At 40.7% G+C, this 21,448-nt stretch overlaps 1 protein-coding gene across 2 annotated transcripts in view; it reads left to right on the top strand.

Moving 5' to 3' along the window:
- The window catches only part of LOC124721693 (organic cation transporter protein-like), a 403,851-nt gene that overhangs the window by 210,557 nt on the left and 171,846 nt on the right, over positions 1-21,448 (top strand). For both annotated transcript variants that reach the window (XM_047246773.1, XM_047246772.1), the window contains exon 3: positions 20,906-21,009. In XM_047246773.1, coding sequence (XP_047102729.1) covers positions 20,906-21,009 — 104 coding nt within the window. The remainder of the gene's footprint in view (positions 1-20,905; positions 21,010-21,448) is intronic.

The raw sequence follows: 21,448 nt of genomic DNA, 5'->3' as shown, positions 1-21,448 counted from the left end.
TACTCCTTCCACCTTTCTGCTTTCCCTTCTTTGCTTAGAACTGGGTTTCCATCTGAGCTCTTGATATTCATACAAGTCGTTCTCTTATCTCCAAAGGTCTCTTTAATTTTCCTGTAGGCGGTATCTATCTTACCCCTAGTGAGATAGGCCTCTACATCCTTACATTTGTCCTCTAGCCGTCCCTGCTTAGCCATTTTGCACTTCCTGACGATCTCATTTTTGAGACGTTTGTATTCCTTTTTGCCTGTTTCACTTACTGCATTTTTATATTTTCTCCTTTCATCAATTAAATTCAATATTTCTTCTGTTACCCAAGGATTTCTACTAGCCCTCGTCTTTTTACCTACTTGATCCTCTGCTGCCTTCACTACTTCATCCCTCAAAGCTACCCATTCTTCTTCTACTGTATTTATTTCCCCCATTCCTGTCAATTGCTCCCTTATGCTCTCCCTGAATCTCTGTACAACCTCTGGTTCTTTTAGTTTATCCAGGTCCCATCTCCTTAAATTCCCACCTTTTTGCAGTTTCTTCAGTTTTAATCTACAGGTCATAACCAATAGATTGTGGTCAGAGTCCACATCTGCCCCTGGTAATGATAGAGTAAATCCAAATTTTCATGACCGCACGAACTTTAATTCCGAACTTATCAGGTTGTAGGAATCAGGGTATCGAGCCCATGCGACAATAATATTAATTATAGTTACATAAGACGAAATAATTATGATGACAGATCAAACCAAAATTGGCGTGATGGTAGAAATTCAGATTCTGAGCGTGATTCAATTGTAGAAATCAGACCGCCCAACCCATGCAACAACTCCGGGCAAAATGAACCGACACAACAATGACTAGCAGCCGCGCCTGCAAACGAACGGTTTGCACTTGCCGACGGTCTGCACACGAACCACATTAATTTTGTAGGTTTTGATGACATTAGAGACACAATTTTACAAAAGAAATAACGACTGTGAAAATACACTTGTACATCCCATAGTAAAATTTACCGTAGGAAACGTTTCACTTTCTGCTGTACTTCATACTGACAGCCCAGCTAATGTGATTAGTGAAACAGTGCTTAGTAAATGTGCTCAATCATCTGTTTGTCCAATTTTACCTCTATTAAGGATCAAATTGAAGGGACTGATTCAAGCAGGAAATACAAACGATGCCAGATCAGGGAATTATTGAGCATGCTGTGAGTTCATACAACAGCCCGTTACACGCTATTAAAAACAAATGCGATTCAATTAGACTTGTTCTCGATTCCAGACAGATCAACACGATAATACAACCTGAAACAGATTGTCCACAAACACTAGACGTATTATTACAGGAATTTCATGGTGTAAAGGTATTGTCTTCTCCTCGTTTAGGATATGGTTCTTGGCAAATCGAATTACATCATGAATGTAGGAAATATACAGCCTTCCTCTGTTTTGGAAACTGCTACTAATTTCGAATATTAGTATTTGGTCTCAATGTTTCATCTGCTACTTTTATCCGAGATCTGAATACTATCTTAACTAAGCATTTAAAAGGCAGGATCACCACCTATGTTGACGATATTTTGGTTGCGGAAAATTTGTGGACAGAACACAATCAGGTACTGATCGAATTGTTACAGACATTTCTTGAGCATGGCGTTACAGCCAATTTATAAAAATCAGAATTCGCTAAAACGCAAATTAAATTTCTTGCCAACATTGTCTTTATGAAAGGTTTATCACCCAACCCAGAAAAACTTAAAGCAATTGAAGAAATGCCTGAACCTATGGACAAACGAAAACTTAGGGGATTCTTAGGTCTTGTGAAATTTTATCGACGTTTCATCAGCTTAGAGAGCTTCTCTACACCTAGGCTATGTCAACTCACAGGTAAGAATACAGTTTGGGACTGGGATGAAGTCGTCCAGACCGAATATGCTGATCTGAAAATTGCGTTGCCTAATTACCCCATGGCACCCGTGGTCTAGGGGTAGCGTCTTTGATTGATAATCTAAACGTTTTCGGTCCCGGGTTCGATCCCCGTCACTGCATAAATTTTGATAAATAATCAGCATTGGCGGCCGATGACTTCCGGCATAAGAAGTCAGCCTCATTCTGCGGCCTTGTCAAAGAGGGCGGAGGAGCGGATAGTAGAGGTTCAGGGCACTCTTTTGTCCTAGGGGTGGGAAATTGCCCCTAAAGGCGGAAAGAATCAGCAATGATCAACGACATGAAGATGCAGAAGGCAATGGAAACCACTGCATTAAAGACACGTAACGTGTATCCACAGGACACGTGGCCTGTAATTGAAGAAGTGCCATGATGATCTCTCCATTGGCAAAAGATTCCGGAATAGTTCCCCCTTCGGATCTCCGGGAGGGGACTGCCAAGGGGGAGGTTACCATGAGAAAAAGATTGGATAATCAACGAAAGGATAACGTTCTACGAGTCGGGGCGTGGAATGTCAGAAGCTTGAACGTGGTAGGGAAACTAGAAAATCTGAAAAGGGAAATGCAAAGGCTCAACCTAGATATAGTAGGGGTCAGTGAAGTGAAGTGGAAGGAAGACAAGGATTTCTGGTCAGATGAGTATCGGGTAATATCAACAGCAGCAGAAAATGGTATAACAGGTGTAGGATTCGTTATGAATAGGAAGGTAGGGCAGAGGGTGTGTTACTGTGAACAGTTCAGTGACCGGGTTGTTCTAATCAGAATCGACAGCATACCAACACCGACAACGATAGTTCAGGTATACATGCCGACGTCGCAAGCTGAAGATGAACAGATAGAGAAAGTGTATGAGGATATTGATAGGGTAATGCAGTATGTAAAGGGGGACGAAAATCTAATAGTCATGGGCGACTGGAATGCAGTTGTAGGGGAAGGAGTAGAAGAAAAGGTTACAGGAGAATATGGGCTTGGGACAAGGAATGAAAGAGGAGAAAGACTAATTGAGTTCTGTAACAAGTTTCAGCTAGTAATAGCGAATACCCTGTTCAAGAATCACAAGAGGAGGAGGTATACTTGGAAAAGGCCGGGAGATACGGGAAGATTTCAATTAGATTACATCATGGTCAGACAGAGATTCCGAAATCAGATACTGGATTGTAAGGCGTACCCAGGAGCAGATATAGACTCAGATCACAATATAGTAGTGATGAAGAGTAGGCTGAAGTTCAAGACATTAGTCAGGAAGAATCAATACGCAAGGAAGTGGGATACTGAAGTACTAAGGAATGACGAGATACGTTTGAAGTTCTCTAACGCTATAGATACAGCAATAAGGAATAGCGCAGTAGGCAGTACAGTTGAAGAGGAATGGACATCTTTAAAAAGGGCCATCACAAAAGTTGGGAAGGAAAACATAGGTACAAAGAAGGTAGCTGCGAAGAAACCATGGGTAACAGAAGAAATACTTCAGTTGATTGATGAAAGGAGGAAGTACAAACATGTTCCGGGAAAATCAGGAATACAGAAGTACAAGTCGCTGAGGAATGAAATAAATAGGAAGTGCAGGGAAGCTAAGAAGAAATGGCTGCAGGAAAAATGTGAAGACATCGAAAAAGATATGATTGTCGGAAGGACAGACTCAGCATACAGGAAAGTCAAAACAACCTTTGGTGACATTAAAAGCAACGGTGGTAACATTAAGAGTGCAACGGGAATTCCACTGTTAAATGCAGAGGAGAGATCAGATAGGTGGAAAGAATACATTGAAAGCCTCTATGAGGGTGAAGATTTGTCTGATGTGATAGAAGAAGAAACAGGAGTCGATTTAGAAGAGATAGGGGATCCAGTATTAGAATCGGAATTTAAAAGAGCTTTGGAGGACTTACGGTCAAATAAGGCAGAAGGGATAGATAATATTCCATCAGAATTTCTAAAATCATTGGGGAAGTGGCAACAAAACGACTATTCACGTTGGTGTGTAGAATATATGAGTCTGGCGACATACCATCTGACTTTCGGAAAAGCATCATCCACACAATTCCGAAGACGGCAAGAGCTGACAAGTGCGAGAATTATCGCACAATTAGCTTAACAGCTCATGCATCGAAGCTGCTTACAAGAATAATATACAGAAGAATGGAAAAGAAAATTGAGAATGCGCTAGGTGACGATCAGTTTGGAAAGATAAAGGCACGAGAGAGGCAATTCTTACGTTGCAGTTAATAATGGAAGCAAGACTAAAGAAAAATCAAGACACGTTCATAGGATTTGTCGACCTGGAAAAAGCGTTCGACAATGTAAAATGGTACAAGATGTTCGAAATTCTGAGAAAAGTAGGGATAAGCTATAGGGAGAGTCGGGTCATATACAATATGTACAACAACCAAGAGGGAATAATAAGAGTGGACGATCAAGAACGAAGTGCTCGTATTAAGAAGGGTGTAAGACAAGGCTGTAGCCTTTCGCTCCTACTCTTCAATCTGTACATCGAGGAAGCAATGATGGAAATAAAAGAAAGGTTCAGGAGTGGAATTAAAATACAAGATGAAAGGATATCAATGATACGATTCGCTGATGACATTGCTATCCTGAGTGAAAGTGAAGAAGAATTAAATGATCTGCTGAACGGAATGAACAGTCTAATGAGTACACAGTATGGTTTGAGAGTAAATCGGAGAAAGACGAAGGTAATGAGAAGTAGTAGAAATGAGAACAGCGAGAAACTTAACATCAGGATTGATGGTCACGAAGTCAATGAAGTTAAGGAATTCTGCTACCTAGGCAGTAAAATAACCAATGACGGACGGAGCAAGGAGGACATCAATAGCAGACTCGCTATGGCAAAAAAGGCATTTCTGGCCAAGAGAAGTCTACTAATATCAAATACCGGCTTAATTTGAGGAAGAAATTTCTGAGGATGTACGTCTGGAGTACAGCATTGTATGGTAGTGAAACATGGACTGTGGGAAAACCGGAACAGAAGAGAATCGAAGCATTTGAGATGTGGTGCTATAGACGAATGTTGAAAATTAGGTGGACTGATAAGGTAAGGAATGAGGAGGTTCTACGCAGAATCGGAGAGGAAAGGAATATGTGGAAAACACTGATAAGGAGAAGGGACAGGATGATAGGACATCTGCTAAGACATGAGGGAATGACTTCCACGGTACTAGAGGGAGCTGCAGAGGGCAGAAACTGTAGGGGAAGACAGAGATTGGAATACGTCAAGCGAATAATTGAGGACGTAGGTTGCAAGTGCTACTCTGAGATGAAGAGGTTAGCACAGGAAAGGAATTCGTGGCGGGCCGCATCAAACCAGTCAGTAGACTGATGACCAAAAAAAAAAAAATGTCCCCATATTATCGCATCCTGATTTCTCTCTTCATTTTTGCCTTTCGACGGATAGTTCAAAATCTGGTCTTGGTGTACAGCTGTTTCAAGAAATTGTAAGAAATTGAATTCTTACACAGAAAAGTATAACTTTTGCCAGTTGAGTCTTAACCATAGCGAACGTAAATGTTACTGATTTTGAAGCATTAGCCATAGTTTGGGCTTTTGTCACATTTGGTTACTTTCTTCAAGATAAAGACAATAAGGTATATACCGATCATTGGGCACTTCAGTTTCTTATGACAGCTAAGTTGAATCATGCTCGTTTAAGACTTTGGGCTTTGTTCCTTCAGGAAATCTGTTTCACCATGATTTACATTCCGGGCCCAGAAAAAATTATTGCTCATGCTTTTTCACGTACACCTGTTGGTTTAGTCCAAAGTAATGACGAAAATTGCAAAGAAAATAATTACAGTTTGTTATATATGCAAAAAGTAGCTTTTGAAAATTTCATTTCATCCTCGTTATGTGATATTGCTCACGAACTGGGGAAAGATCCTATCTGGAAAGTGATAAAGGAGAAATGGCACAACAAATCAAATACTGCGATAAGACAGTTTTACCTTGTACGTAATAATATTTTATTCAGACGTAGATGACCTAACAGTTCTCCTTGGGTATTCTGCATCCCAGACGAAGTTGTCAACAGACTCATTTGGTACACACATCTCAGCTACGCACACTTTGGCACTAAGAAATGTTTTCAGAAATGACATGTTACTTCAGCAATATGGAAAAGCGAATTCGTACTGTCTTAGGAAAATGCAAACTATGTCAAAACGCTATACCACCTACCGTTACGCACAGAACACCGCTATGTCCGATCATTCCTGTGAAACTGAAAGAATTGGCTGCTGTTGACATTTTCGGTCCTGTTAAGATATGTGAACATTTTCATTCATTTGTTTTTGTAGCTGGTGAGCTTACCTGTAAATTTGTGTCATTGACACTTTTATGGAAAGCTACTGCAAAATATGTTTCTCTAGCATTCGTAAAGATTTTTCTGAAAGAAGTAGGGCATGTAAACAAAGTAATCGTGATAGTGGCCAACAATTTCGTTCTAATATATGGCTAAAAACTTTGATACGTAGAAGAATTAGACCAATATTTATATCAAGTTTTATGCCATCTTGTAACTCCTCAGAACACATTATGAAAGAATTAGGTACATTTTGCAAATCGTATTACTATCCCCAGTATAGAAATTGGGATTCACACCTATCTGATTTTCAAAATCTCAATAACAAACTACCGCACAATTATACAACTTTACCTCCACTCCTTTTATTAAAGAATAAACCACCGCCACATCGTATAAAACATTTACTAGCCTTCCCGACACAACGATGTTTAAGGCGCTGTGAAATAATTGATTTAGCACTGGAAAACACCAAGAAAGGCGCCGAAAAAACGAAGAAGCTATAGAACCCACGAGTGAACATCAAGAGTTTACAAGTAGATCAGAAGATGTTGCTCAGATCGCATCGTTTATATCATAAAGGGAAGTCTTTAAGCAGCAAGTTTTTCATGGTGTATGAAAGTCCTTTTCGAATATGGCGAAACGCACATGCAAATACTGTGGAACTTGAAACCATACGCACGCATAAATCATGAGGTCTTCATCATGTCTCGAACATCAAAGTGTACAAAGAATAGCACCCTAGGAGTTTACTGTACTTAGGTAAACATATGCAGTGGCGAGCATATGTGCCCCAGCTGTTGCAGCCCATTTTTTTACTTTAGCTTTAAGCGCTGTTTCAGAATCTTCACCTACTCTGTGTATCTGTTAACATATCTCTTTCTGTAAATCTACTTATTACGGAATTTTACAGAATAGTGTGATATATGGTCTGTGCTGTGGGAATAAAAGTACTCTGAATTTGCTAACCATAGTCTGACAAGCTAATAATATAGTGAAATCAGGCAGTTTTTTTTGCGTCTGTATTTGCACTATGACAATATGGAATGGTAAGTCATCTATGAACAATTTCACTTCAGCTGGTATTATTGTGAATTTACGAGTGAAGTATGTGATTGAAATGTAATACTGTCATCTCATTTCATGAGTGTGGAATTTTTCTTTTGAGATCTTGGCATAGCAGAGTATACTTGGCTTTGAGGTTTCTTCAGGAAGATAATTTGCACACATAATGAAGTTTTTTGCGTCTTGTGATAATTTGTGATGTACATTTTGCATTACCTTTACCAGAGAGAATACTGTGTTATTTTTGAGGAACGAACACGAGATGGCTTTCGGTAGGTACATATTTTGTGACGTAGGAATAACAGCTGACTTTATTTTGAACAAAAGACTGTATGAGTGGTTGTGACTTGAGAAAGGTATTTCTGATGGGCAGTCACTTTAACTAGGTACATTTCTGACTGATTATTTTTCTGCTATTTATGAAGTATTTTGATGAGTGATAATTTCAGAGTTGTATGCACACACATGATGAATCTAGAGAACACTGTGCGGTATAGATATGGAATATGACGAAGAATTTAGCTTTAGGATTACCATGTGAGGCTTATGATGTTACTATGCGTTATTATGGTGCAACTATTGTATATTATTGTGCAGTTATGGTATATTATGTGGATTATGATTCGTAGGATAATATGCTGAAGGTTGTATGGTATTATATTGTACTGAACTGGGGACCTAGAAACGACGGGGAGGTTTCGTCCCCGCCGTAGCCCTCAGTGGTTCACGACCCCACAACAAGCCACTCATCCCACCGCCGCACCACACGTGCGTGGTAGAATAATTATGGTGTACGCGTACGTGGAAACGGTGTTTGCGCAGCAGTCGCCGACGCTGTGTAACTGAGGCGGAACAGGAATAAGGGGAACCAGCCTGAAATCGCCGAGGCAGATGGAAAACCGCCTTAAAAACCATCCACAGGCTGGCCGGCTCACCGGACCTCGACACTAATCCGCCGGGCGGATTCGTGCTGGGGACGGGCACGCATTCTCTCCCGGAAAGCAGTGTGTCAGACCGTACGGCCAACCGGGCGGGCTGTGCTGAATGCTCATGAAATATGTTATTCTGAAGTAGGCAGACGAGGCGTTTATACGTTTTAGTGAGGAAGCATTTTTTGCGGCTCTTTATGGAACAAGACAAGGCTATACTATATACAGACAGCTTTCTGTTTGTGCACACTTTATTCGAAGGTAGTCACAGTGATATCTTCAAAAGAGATGTATTTTGTTATAAAAGGCTTTCTGAGTGGAAAGTACTACTGAAGTTTTGTTGCTACTAACTAGATGTATAAAGACGCTAAGTGTTATAGATTACGGAAAGAAAAATAATTATGGTTTGAGGTACCAATCATACCTGCTATAAACATTATAAACTCTAGAAAACACACAACTTTTACCTGTATGAAACACCAGCGCTTGCAGATAACACATTTTCTTTTCACCTGTTTGGAGATGAGAGTGCATATGGGGATGTATCTGTCGAGTAATGAGGGTGGATAGTTCTACAAAGATTTTTTTCTCTACTGCTGAATTATGTGAGGTATGCGTGAAATGAATTTTCTAGCTTTGTGAAGCTGTGCAACGATATTGCCTCAGTGAAAGAAAAAACGTTTTTCTGCTTATTATTGTTTACACTCACTGTACTTAATTTCTTGTGTGCGACATGATCATAATTGAATTTTTCTCTATTGCGGAAGCAATAAAAAGAACACAGAACTCTACGCATTTGTAGGAACTAAACAATAATTTTCACATCGGAGTACAACGTACGTAGCGAGCGAGTTAGATTCTAACAATACGAATGTTGCCGTGGTCTGTTACCGAGAACTTGACATTCCAGAAGTACCCAGCCGTGCTAAAAACATTGATCCATGACCTGTATGTAAATACGTTATGCAATTTGGCAACCTTTTCTTTTCAGGATGTAGCATTGTTACGTCTTGATGCAAGTCGAACAGCTACATATTATGCATGTTGAAAATAATTGCGTAAAATAAGTTACTTCAATACCTAAGTGTCTTTCTATTTAAACAATTCTATTTCAGACTTGCCCTTATCGCTCTGTTACAGCAGTGGCGCAGTGATTCTATCACGTTAATGCTTGTAAGATGATTTTTTTCTCTTTTCATTAAGCAATACTGAAGCTCAAGAGAAGTTAATTGCTTCATTTTCGGTTACTAAACCATTTCTTTCAGCTGATACTGAACAATTCCAGGATAGTTTTCTTTTTTTGTGTTTCATTTTAGAGTAAGTTACGTCATTATTAGTTGCTTTATATTATGTGTCTTCTGATGTCATATTTATTTTGCTGTTGCGACTAACTACATACGCCCATACAATTCGGACTCAACATACAGACAAGCTGATATTAGACATCTGATGATACTGACCTTGTGTCGTTATCTGGTATTTTCTACATGATGATCATCATGTAAACGATAGTATAAGTTTTGAGAAATGAAATAATTATGTTCTAATAATAAGGAAGTACTTGTGATAATCACAGACCCATTACTTAATGATTGAATGTGTAATAAGTTATGACAACTAAACTGAACATGCAGTCATAAGAAATGACATTCTTAACTGATTTATGTTGACTGGAGCTCAAGTCACTTACACTATAAGAAGGAATTGCATGTATGCTCACATATATTTAAGAAAGAATATCTACCACAGAAACTGGATTATATGAACTTCATATTTTGATTGTGTGTGTAAATGTATCTACGAGAAATGCTAATTTTCTGTTATATAATAATTTAAATGGCATGTAACTACTGTGTATATATTAACTCTAGGATCTACAATTAATTGTAACCCTTTTTTTAGATAGTTACCATTAATGTCTTTGGACAAATCTGTATATCATTCAATGATACTATATGTCACATATATTGTGTGTTCTGAATCAAGACATGTTCTTTATGGTAGTCTATGTACTGTACCTTCGGAGGATTAATTTATGTAGAGCAAGTTTGCCACTATGTGATCGACCTAACTCCATATTTACAACTTACTTTAAGGAACTTGTCACACGTAATTATCTTTGGTCATTTACTGAGCAAAGAGCTTATGTGCCTATTCACATAACTTCGACTTCTATATTAACATTCATATAACTTACTATTATTCATTTATTCACTATGATTTGTTTATGGTACTGTGTCATATATGAGACTCTTTATCTCCTATGTCAATTATGAGAACCTGTTTTCTCAAAGGGATACAATGTCAATGCTTTTATGATCTTCATGAATTCTTTGGTGCTCAGCAAGGTATATTTGTGCCTTTTACTACTGATTCTGTACTGTATCTTTATCTGAATATGAAAAGGAGTGACACACTATAACATTTTGGTGTGGTTGTCAGTGGATATGGTGAGAGTTGTCCCTGAGTCTGCTGCACCTAAAACGTGTTTCTTTGCCTGGTTTTCTGTTGCCAGATGATTTTTACTGAGTTAAAGAACTGTAAATAACATTTTTTGTCTTGTCAAATTAACTGCAGCCAGTGTCAGCAGTGGGACAAAGTTTGTGTCACCCCACTCTGCATTTTTGCCAGATTTATTCAAGATGGCGGAACCAAGATGGCAGCAGTAGATATGGCAACGTCGCAATGACGTCATAGTGGGAAGTTCTAATTTTGGCAGGAAAATAGCTCAACTGGGCTACCTCCACTAACCTAACCTCCTCCTCACCCTCCGAGCCATCTGCAACACATGCACATACACAGACATACAGAAAACAGAGCAAACACACTGCAAATGTGAAATATGGGGGTGGATGAGACTGGATGCAATCGAGTACAGTGACATACTACGCTGCCCGATCAGAAAAACAGTGCATTTACAAGCAATTTTAGAACACGGAACGAGAGGGCATGTCATGGTCACATGGGTAGAAGTGACATAAAATCGATAAAATTGCGAAAAAATGATGGAAAATACGTATAAATTGAAGGAAAATACACCGAAATGCGGGGAAATTGAGGATTTACTTGTGAGTCTTCTGGCTCGCGCAGAACAGTTCTCGTCCATAGGAACATGAATGCGACAGCAAGAGAAATCCGAGATAACGTCAATGTGGAAACGAGGGGAACCAGGAAAACAGTCCCTTTTTTCCATCGAGGCAGCATTCTATGGAATGTCTATTGCGGTAACAGTCATACACATGAGTTGACTACTGTATTTCACGCTTTTCAGGAAAACAGAGAGCCATCTGCCTCTAAACATACATGTATCTGCAACAAAGAATAACAGAGTGTGGACAGAGTGATCGATTGAGATAGAGCTGTAATGAGGTACGATTTAATGGCAGACTGATGATGCATTCTAGAAAGGGGGAGAGATGTTGCTGCAGGTCACTGGCCATTTTTTCCACTGTTCTGTCAGGATGCTTGAGCTGAGTGACATAGCCAGCGTTAGACTCGTATAAAACCACGTTTTCTGTATGTGCCTAGAGCACATGCGATCGTTAACAGCAGACCTCTCGGTCATCAGAGGAGTTCCATCTCATGTGTGATGAAACGTGATCATCCTGTTTCGATACATTCCTGTAAACGAACGGAGATTTATGCGATTTACTCCATTCAAATGGTTGGTTCAAATGGCTCTGAGCACTATGCGACTTAACTTCGGAGGTTATCAGTCGCCTAGAACTTAGAACTAATTAAACCTAACTAACCTAAGGACATCACAAACATCCATGCCTGAGGCAGGATTCGAACCTGCGACCGTAGCGGTCGCTCGGCTCCAGACTGTAGCGCCTAGAACCGCACGGCCACTCCGGCCGGCGTACTCCATTCCCCTATCACATCTTGGATATAAAAATCGAGACTTCAGTTTCATAATTAAGATGATTCCAAGTTAGCGATAGGTATTTGTGAGGCACTGCAATCCCTGTGTATACATCTGCTTGACAGATGTGTCATTTACACAGTTAGTGGCCGCATGACGTGTAATTTCATATGTCGAACACCGCTGCTATGCATTTATCTGTTTCCTTATAAGAGGTATTCCCCATTACTAACGATCATTTTATATAGGACTGATGCGGGCAAGTATAATTTCTGAAGCATGATCGGACATGAACAGTGGACACTATATATCTCTGCAAAGCTACATTCTGCACATATCTCTCAGAATTGATATTTTAAGGAAGCAGTTTTTTCATTTTACTATTAGTTACCATAATTTATCGTAGAGAAATCTGCAAGAAGGATGTGTGTCAGGCACTGGAAATATATTTCCTACACTGAAATATTAACAGCGCTGGATTCCACATGACTAATAGGTCGGAAACTGAGGCGATCTAACATTATAGCCTGTTTTAAGTGCAGAACTGTGTAGCCTTAGGAGTGCGTGTGTTTATTTTCTCTCTTACTAACACCCTCCCGGAACTGATCCCAGACACTTTAACAATACTTTCAAATTGATAGCGAATTTAATTTAGGTAAAATGCTTCGAACTCGATACGTTTGGAGCTCCATCATCCACAAAAACCACGTGTTTCTTGTTCTTCTTAACCGTCTGCTATTACATTACAACACTTTCAAATCTATTACTATACACAGATAATGGGTGCTAACCTCCTCGACATGGGTGCATCTGGATAAATCTTGTGCACTAGAATGGGCGAGGACTCGGCAAGCTCCATTCATTCACGAGATGCGGAATGTAGCGGTCTACTTTTGGACAGATGCAGATTAAATCGGTAATGATGGCGCAGGACAGGTTGGTCAAAGACAGTGCGCAGGGGTCTTTCAGTCTCTAAGTTTATCCTATGACTGCGAGAATTCCCTGTGACTCCCATCCGCATAGAGAGAGATCATAAATTATGCACTATGCTCGAGGTGCTAGAATTATGTAGATCACTGTCTGGTATGCTTTGATGATGTAATCTTCAGAAATTAACACTGAATGGATGTGCTGCATATTCATCTATCTACATTCGCAATGATACTCACAAAGCAGAGAAGAGGCAGTTTAGCAATGATACTGAAATTTGGAAACAAGCAGTTGCATCATTGGTCGGTGTTCAAATTACTGTAAAATTGCTAAATTTGTTCGCACTATCTACTGTGATGCTTCTTATTACAGTACATCGACAGTGTCTTTTTCTGTCTCATCTGTCCACGGATATGCTGTTGATTACCACGTAATGACTGACTGACATCTTTTGTTTGAGATGGAGAAAGAGTTTTGGATAGAGGCAACATTTTCTGGGGATGGCTAGCACCGAAACAGTGATCGCGTACATGAGTGCAATATGAGGAATCGGTTGAAATGGAACGCAGAGCCATCAGCTATTCCGTCACTGTGATAGATGAGTTTAAATGTACAGGTTGGTTCAAATGGCTCTGAGCACTATGGGACTTAACATCTGAGGTCATCAGTCCCCTAGAACTTAGAACTAATTAAACCTAACTAACTTACGGACATCACACACATCCATGCCCGACGCAGGGTTCGAACCTGCGACCGTAACGGTCGCGCGGTTCCAGACTGAGCGCCTAGAACCGCTCGGCCACCCCAGCCGGCCTGTACAGGTTGTCAATCACCTTCAGACAGCAGTTTGAAAACGCTCCACAACTCCGCCAAACTCTTCCTCGTTTTGTAAATGTCTTTTATTTAAAATCATCCTGTGTGTGTGTGTGTGTGTGTGTGTGTGTGTGTGTGTGTGGTGTGGTATGGTAGCAGCAGTAACAACATGATTTACACTGTGTGATATCTTCTCTTCTGTGAGAAGTAATGGATCAGAATGTGTTAATGTCAGTTTAGAACCTGACACAGACCTCGAAGTCATGGCAGAAAAAACAAAATGTATGGCAATGTACTGAGTGAGTTACATCAGAAAAAAGCGATGTTTTAAATGACTACACAGTTTCACAGGTAGCGTCTCTTGTGACTTATAGTATAGTTTGTGGGATATGATCATCCTCCTACAGTACAGGTGATACCGCTTTACACCGGTCTATGCAGTGGCTCAATACCTGTATATTTAATAGGATCATCACATGTGCTTGATGCTTGCAAGCAGACGGTATTTGTTTTCGATACATGGGAAGAGAGAGCTGCAGTAAAAATTTTATGGAGTTCTCTATCGGATGAAGTGAGTGGAGCTATTATAGTTCGTAATTTTTTCTCTGTTGGATGGTACAGAATAACAATGATAGCATGTTGGGGTGATAGACGTGAATGGGCCCTGAGGGACACCGATCTGCTTTGGACTACAGTACCTGTATGTAGTTTGGGGGGACACCACAAACATTAGCAAAATTCTTGTCCTTCTCCAAATTCCCGCCGGCCGGAATGGCCGTGTGGTTCTAGGCGCTACAGTCTGGAACCGCGAGACCGCTGCGGTCGCAGGTTCGAATCCTGCCTCGGGCATGGATGTGTGTGGTGTCCTTAGGTTGGTTAGGTTTAAGTAGTTTTAAGTTCTAGGTGACTGATGACCTCAGAAGTTAAGTCCCATAGTGCTCAGAGCCATTTGAACCATTGTTTTCCAAATTCCCTTAATGTCTTTTATACTAGCTCATGTTGCAGGAGCAGGCTTCGTTTGGCGCTGATCTTACACATCGTACATTGTTTGCGGAACTATGACAACATGTTCCCATTTTCACCAAATGCTCAAAACGTGGTCCTGTCGTACTAACTCAGGTCTCTGTGTTTCTGCACGGGTTGCAGAAGGTGGTAGATATAGATCTCTCCGACTTCTGCTCAGTTCCGACTTAAATTGGAACGATCTCATCCGCAAAGCTGCTGGAATGGCAGCAGTTGCAAGAGGCATAGCGACTATCTAAAATTTTACTGTAGCAGATAGGTTCAAAAAAGGTGACTCGTTTCAAGATAGGAGAGTGCCAGAAAAATGATTATCTAGTGGCTGTAATCGTTAAGGTTTCTCCATAGGATAAAACGCATGTATGTGGTTGAATGGAAAGACTTGATTCCAAACCATAGACATCATTTCTACCGAAAAGCATAGCACTAGAGATCTGAAAAGCTAGTTTACATTTCTTATACAACCTGAATCAGCACACCATCTACTGTTTGTGATCCTTTTCAATCAACCATCGCCTATAACCCCATGGATATATCACTGAAACTCTGACGTGGCATCGAGACAGAATGCGTTACAACTACTGGAGAAATATCTAGCGGCGGTATGAGGGAGTTGCAAATACTGCTTTCATACCATGTTCCTTATCCAAATCACTTACTAAATTCTGTAATTTTACTACGAGGTTGCACTGTCGGCGACGTGTAACCGCATTGTTGGTGTAATAATATACACTCTGGCGATCACCGTCTATATTCAGTGTCGCAGTATTTGTCTGGAAAAACCACTTCATTCAGAGGTAATGCAATACCTCGTTTTATAAAGCCAGTATAGCTTTTAATACGGATACTTGTGAGCACCTGTAAAACCAAAACTGCTTGTGACAGTAACATACAGTAGTTGTTGCGAACGTGTTTTTTAACATCTGGCGGTTTGTAACACGATTACATTTCTCTTTCTAAGATGAAGTGATACCACTCGCAAGAAAATTTATGAGACATGTCCACTCATCGCTGATCTTTGCTAAGTATTACTTAATATCACCAGCAATCAGTTATTGGCGAAGTATTATACTTAGTAGTAAGGTATACTTGATAGATTCGTCTTTAGCATCAAGCTTATAAAGTGTGTGTGTGTGTGTGTGTGTGTGTGTGTGTGTGTGTGTGTGTGTGTTTTCAGACATGAGCAAGGGAAATTACTATGTCCATTCATAGGGAAGGTATGGATTTGACGTGGAATACAGTAATAGCAAAGGGGAAAGTATGTCAAGTTATAAGAATGATACAGATATTTATATTTCTGGGACCACAGCTGTCAGCAGGATGTTTTTCCGATACTTCACTCATTGTCGAGTGTTGTCCAATTGAGACCACGATCGTAATATTTAATTGTAAGTATAGCAATCAAATTTACATGTGACTGGTTTCCTAGGACGATTCTGTTTAGGGGTGCGTGGCGCCCGGCTGTGGTGGCCTGTGGCAGGAATCATTCACGTTTCCCACTAACAGCAGGAGCCTTCCGAATGGAGAAGCCTGCTGGGCTGCAGGAATGTAGCTGACTTAAATACGTCATCCTCTAAACGGCCGAATAGCGAACTAATGCTTGGTATGTGTTGGACAGTCTTTGTGATCGTGTGGAAATTTGAGAAGATTCAACATGGTTGTGTGTTTGCTCTGGACCATTATTCCCTCCCATGTAAATTGTCTGATTGACTGTTTCTGCACATTTCCTGCCTTCATTTGTTTGAGAGAACATCGATTGTGGTGTGTGCATCTAGCAGGTGAAAGACACATTTGCTGGTTCTCTAGACATGAGAAACACATTAGTTGACTTTGTAAATTATAAGCATAATTTGGAATCTGTTATATCACCGACATCGATATTCACAAATGGAAATATCAGATTCTTCTATTTTTTTCGAGTTTTCACGTAAAGATCTTCGTAGACAGGATAAGTTTCTAGTTACTCAGTGGTTTACAGCATGTTCCACCTCACTAAGGTTGTGGGTTTGTACAGAAAAAATTTCCAGTCTGTATCTTCGGAATAATATTGTGCAAGCGATCGGTAGCATATTGCTATGTGCTTGATATCCAAAAGTATCGCGAAAATGGCAAGACATTCTGGCACACCATGTGAAAATACATATTTTCCTGTAATCCCAGTCTGGAGATGAGTGTAGCAAGCACAAATTGTGCCGAGGGCACCCGACGCAGCATTTGTGCACCAGTCTTCCCAGTTTACGTACGAGTGTCTGGTGGTTGTTAGCTATATGCAGGATGCAGAAGTGGTGACTATGTATGGCGCAGGATATGAATTGCGTGTTTACTACGTCGATATGCCGGCCGGTGTGGCCGAGCGGTTCTACGCGCTACAGTCTGGAACCGCGCGACCACTACGGTCGCAGGTTCGATCCTGCCTCGAGCATGGGTGTGTGTGATGTCCTTAGGTTAGTTAGGTTTAAGCAATTCTAAGTTCTAGGGGACTAATGACCTCAGAAGTTAAGTACCATAGTGCTCAGATTCATTTCAACTACGTCGATACGGTTTGTGGTGGTATAGAGCCGGGTTGGAGATCGGTTTCATGCTGAAATATCGGCGCTTTCGTCGTCAGTGGCAGAGCAGAGTAATTGAGGAAGTGTCTTCCCATATTTGACGATCTGAAGACCACTTTTGCAAGGTTTAACTGTCAGTGCAATATGGCGATCTGTACAGAATAGTTTCGCCGCTGAAAGCCTTGTCAGCAGTAAAAGAAAGACAGGCAGTGCTCCCACACCAGCTGGTAAATTCAGTAAGAGTCAATCAGTATGCTCCATTCATCCACAAGACATCATTTGTGCTGGGACGTAGGAGCCTCTACGGACTGGTTCTACCAAGATGGGGCACGGTATCTGCGGTGGGATCCGCCATTGTAGCATTGGGACATATCCAGCAGCACCGAAAATTCCAGCCTTTTTCTCTTCTACAGGACAGTGCTTCGACTTATGTTTGTATAACTGTTCTGATTTTCCCGTCTGTGCTTAGACAATGCTCTTTTTCCTAACAACATGAATGCTTTTATGATTAACAATGTTTTCTCGAGCGTGCACATACATGATGAAGGCTTTTAGCGCTGAGAACGTGTACCATTTCTGAGACGTGTGTTGAAAGCAGGACGTCGCGGTTTCCAGGAAGGGTAGCACAGGATGCCTCATTAGGACCATCAGGATGAATGCATTCGTTGTTATTCTTTTAGGGCGAGAATTTCAATGCCGACAAGCTGAGACACCACAAAAGCTCCTACAACAGCAACAAAAGCGACTGTTAATTATTTCTGCAACACTTCACGATTTCTGAGAGGTAGACTTGGCTCTTATTTACATAGACCTGTGACGTCAGTATAACACTGACAACCTTTTATCTACACTTACAATGGTGAGTCGATCAGCAATTAGATCTTTGCTGGGCCGCAGATAGAAAGGCGTTGTACCAGGAACGGCAAACACGTGAACGTGGCCCAGAAGCGTCACGCATATGGGACCGACATGAGCATGCCACCAAGCATACATACCTTGGAATTCTGTAGGGAACAGTTCGCTGATACGTTGCTGTTGATCATAGTTCGAAAGTGTTTTTATGTGCAGTGAGTGTTTGTGCACTGCATCATTTTTGGCTGTTTAAGCATTGTGAGTGTGTTTGCATAGCGTTACACATGCATTATGTTTTGAAAATTTATGAATTGTTTTCATGTCTGTTGCATTATTTTGTGAACATGTGTGTGTGTTGTGCAATGCATTATTTCAACAGTTTATAATTAGTAAGCGTGTTTGCAGAGCATTATCCATGCATTATTTTGACAATTTATTAGTTGTTTGCACATCTGTATATCAGTATACTGCATTATTTCCGTGATTTACAAGTAGTTTGTAGGTCTGCAGGCTGTGTGTTGTGACCCCAAGCATGTCAGAACAAGTGTTTTGTATCAGTGTAATAAATAAACTAAGTGAAATCCACCCCTAAATAAATCATTCCAAAATAAATAAAGTGCACTCCTTCCTCTCTCCAGCAACTGGACACCCCCGCCCCCCTCCCCTACAGACCGCCATGGGACGACAGCGCCCTCTGGTGGCAGTACTGTGTACTAGGTCAGTTGGACTCGAGACCTGATGGTGAACACACTGGCTGGAGCTACTGCCTATGACAAATCAAATTGTTTAAATAAAGACTGCATGCAAAATAAAGACTTACTTCCATCCTATCTATCAGCCCAGCCCAGGCTGAGTCCTTTTCCCACCAATTTCAAGGAAGAGGTGACAGTTGGATGACTTACGTTAGTGGAGGTAGCCCAAGTGACCTATTTTCCCTGGGCTACTGATGAGCTTCGCTGTTTAGTCCCCCTTAAACATCCCAACAACCACCACCACCACTTATTTTCCCAACACTTTCTTAGGTTAGTGGAGGTAGCCCAAGTGAACTATTTTCTCGCCAAAATTTCAACTTCCTGCCATGACGTCATTGTGACATTGCCATATCTCCAACCGCCATCTTGGATCCGCCATCTTCAACAAATCTGGATACAATGCAGAGTGGGGTGTACTATTAAGTCAGGCATATTTGACTGCTCACCAGCACAATGATATGTGTATATACATTTTCTCTCTCTTTGCACTATTTGCAATTCGATGTGATATTTGTATCTACACAACTAAAAGACTTTTTTACACTCCTGGAGGACTATAAATAACATTTTGTTATTCTGTCAAATTAAGTACTATCAGTGTCAGCTGCACAAGATGATAATTGTGTATTTTTTCTTGACTACATTGTACTTACGTAATCTTACGCTGATGTTTATGTATTCTATTACTTTTTTAAAACATGTGATGGTATTCTTCTCAAATTATTATGTAAGAATTTTGCTTTTGCTCCTTGCCAACATGTTAGGCAAGAATCACTCCACAAAATTCTTAAGTGAGGGTGGGGATTATGAAAGATGGACATCTGTGATTCTGCTGTGTGCATACATAAACTCTGATCTGAGGTCTTACTGTCGCGTGTAGTGGAGAGCGAGCAGTTGATGACGGGAGTCGGAGGTGGTCGGACGCAGTGTGCATTGGAGAGAAGCCGCGCAACATGAGAGGTCGCAGCCTGCCGGGATCGTGCTAGTAATGTCGAAAGAGACTTAGGTATTCTACTTCTACATCCACACTCAGCAAGCCACCTGACGGTGTGTGGCGGAGAGTACCTTGAGTACCTCTATCGGTTCTCCCTTCTATCCCAGTCTCGTATTGTTCGTGGAAAGGAGGATTGTCGGTATGCCTCTGTGTGGGCTCTAATCTCTCTGATTTTATCCTCATGGTCTCTTCGCGAGATATACGTAGGAGGGAGCAATATACTGCTTGACTCTTCGGTGAAGGTATGTTCTCGAAACTTCAACAAAAGCCCGTACCGAGCTACTGAGCGTCTATCCTACAGAGTCTTTCACTGGAGTTTATGTATCATCTCCGTAACGCTTTCGCGATTACTAAATGATCCTGTAGCGAAGCGCGCTGTTCTCCGTTGGATCTTCCCTATCTCTTCTATCAACCCTATCTGGTACGGATCCCACACTGTTGAAGGGTATTCAAGCAGTGGGCGAACAAGTGTACTGGAGGATTTTCGGTAATTTGCCTTTTCGCTGCAGGTAGTTATTGGTTGCTTGTGCATTGGAGGGATTTTGTGATATTTTGTATATACAAACATTGAGGTTAATATTCGTATCTTAGTTGTGGACAGAAACGTGTTTATTCAGTATAGACATTGTGGAATAATTAAGTCTGTGTTAAGTTTGTCAGTCTTTAAATAATATATTGCAAATATAATTGACTATAGACTGTATTGGTTTGTTTCATTAGTTTTACACTGTTTAAGGCTAGTAGACCGAACCCCTCCCGATCATTCAGTTCCTGTATATAAAAATGTGGCAGTAATGGTTGCAATTAGTCCCTGCTTGCATTTCAGACCAAACCACTGAGTTGTTATTTGTGTTTTACGTGACGCTATTTTTTTTATTATTATTATTTTTGCAGTGGGACCTCGTCTGCGACAGAGAGCAGCTGGCCAACGTTGCACAGACGGTGTTCATGTTCGGCATTCTTATCGGCAATGTGCTCTTCGGCATGCTGGCTGACAGGTACCGTGACTCTCCGATCCTCAGAGTACCATTTTATGCGTAATTTATTTAATATATCAGGGAGGTTTCAGACCATGGAGAAGCTGTGCAGAGCAGATAATTAGTTTAAAATTGATTATGGCATACTACAAGAAACGGAACAAACCTTTGGCAATAACATTTGTAGATTTTCAGAAGGCATTTGACTGTCTCCACAGACCTTCAGTATTAAAAATTTTAAGAAATCTCGGACTCCATCCAAAACTAATTAAAATAATACAACTCACTCTAACCAACACCAAATCAAAAGTGAAGTTTAGAGGAGAAATTTCGGAACCATCCCTCATAAAAACAGGCTTAAGATAAGGTGACTGCCTATCACCATTACTGTTCAACTGTGCACTGGAATACACAGTGAGAGAATGGTACAAGGACAATCCAAAGATGATAAGAATTGGAA

This window comes from Schistocerca piceifrons, chromosome X, assembly GCF_021461385.2.
Source record: "Schistocerca piceifrons isolate TAMUIC-IGC-003096 chromosome X, iqSchPice1.1, whole genome shotgun sequence".
In the NCBI taxonomy this organism is placed as follows: domain Eukaryota; kingdom Metazoa; phylum Arthropoda; class Insecta; order Orthoptera; family Acrididae; genus Schistocerca; species Schistocerca piceifrons.
Note: the sequence above shows the minus strand (reverse complement) of the source record. Positions and strands in the feature narration are given on the sequence as shown.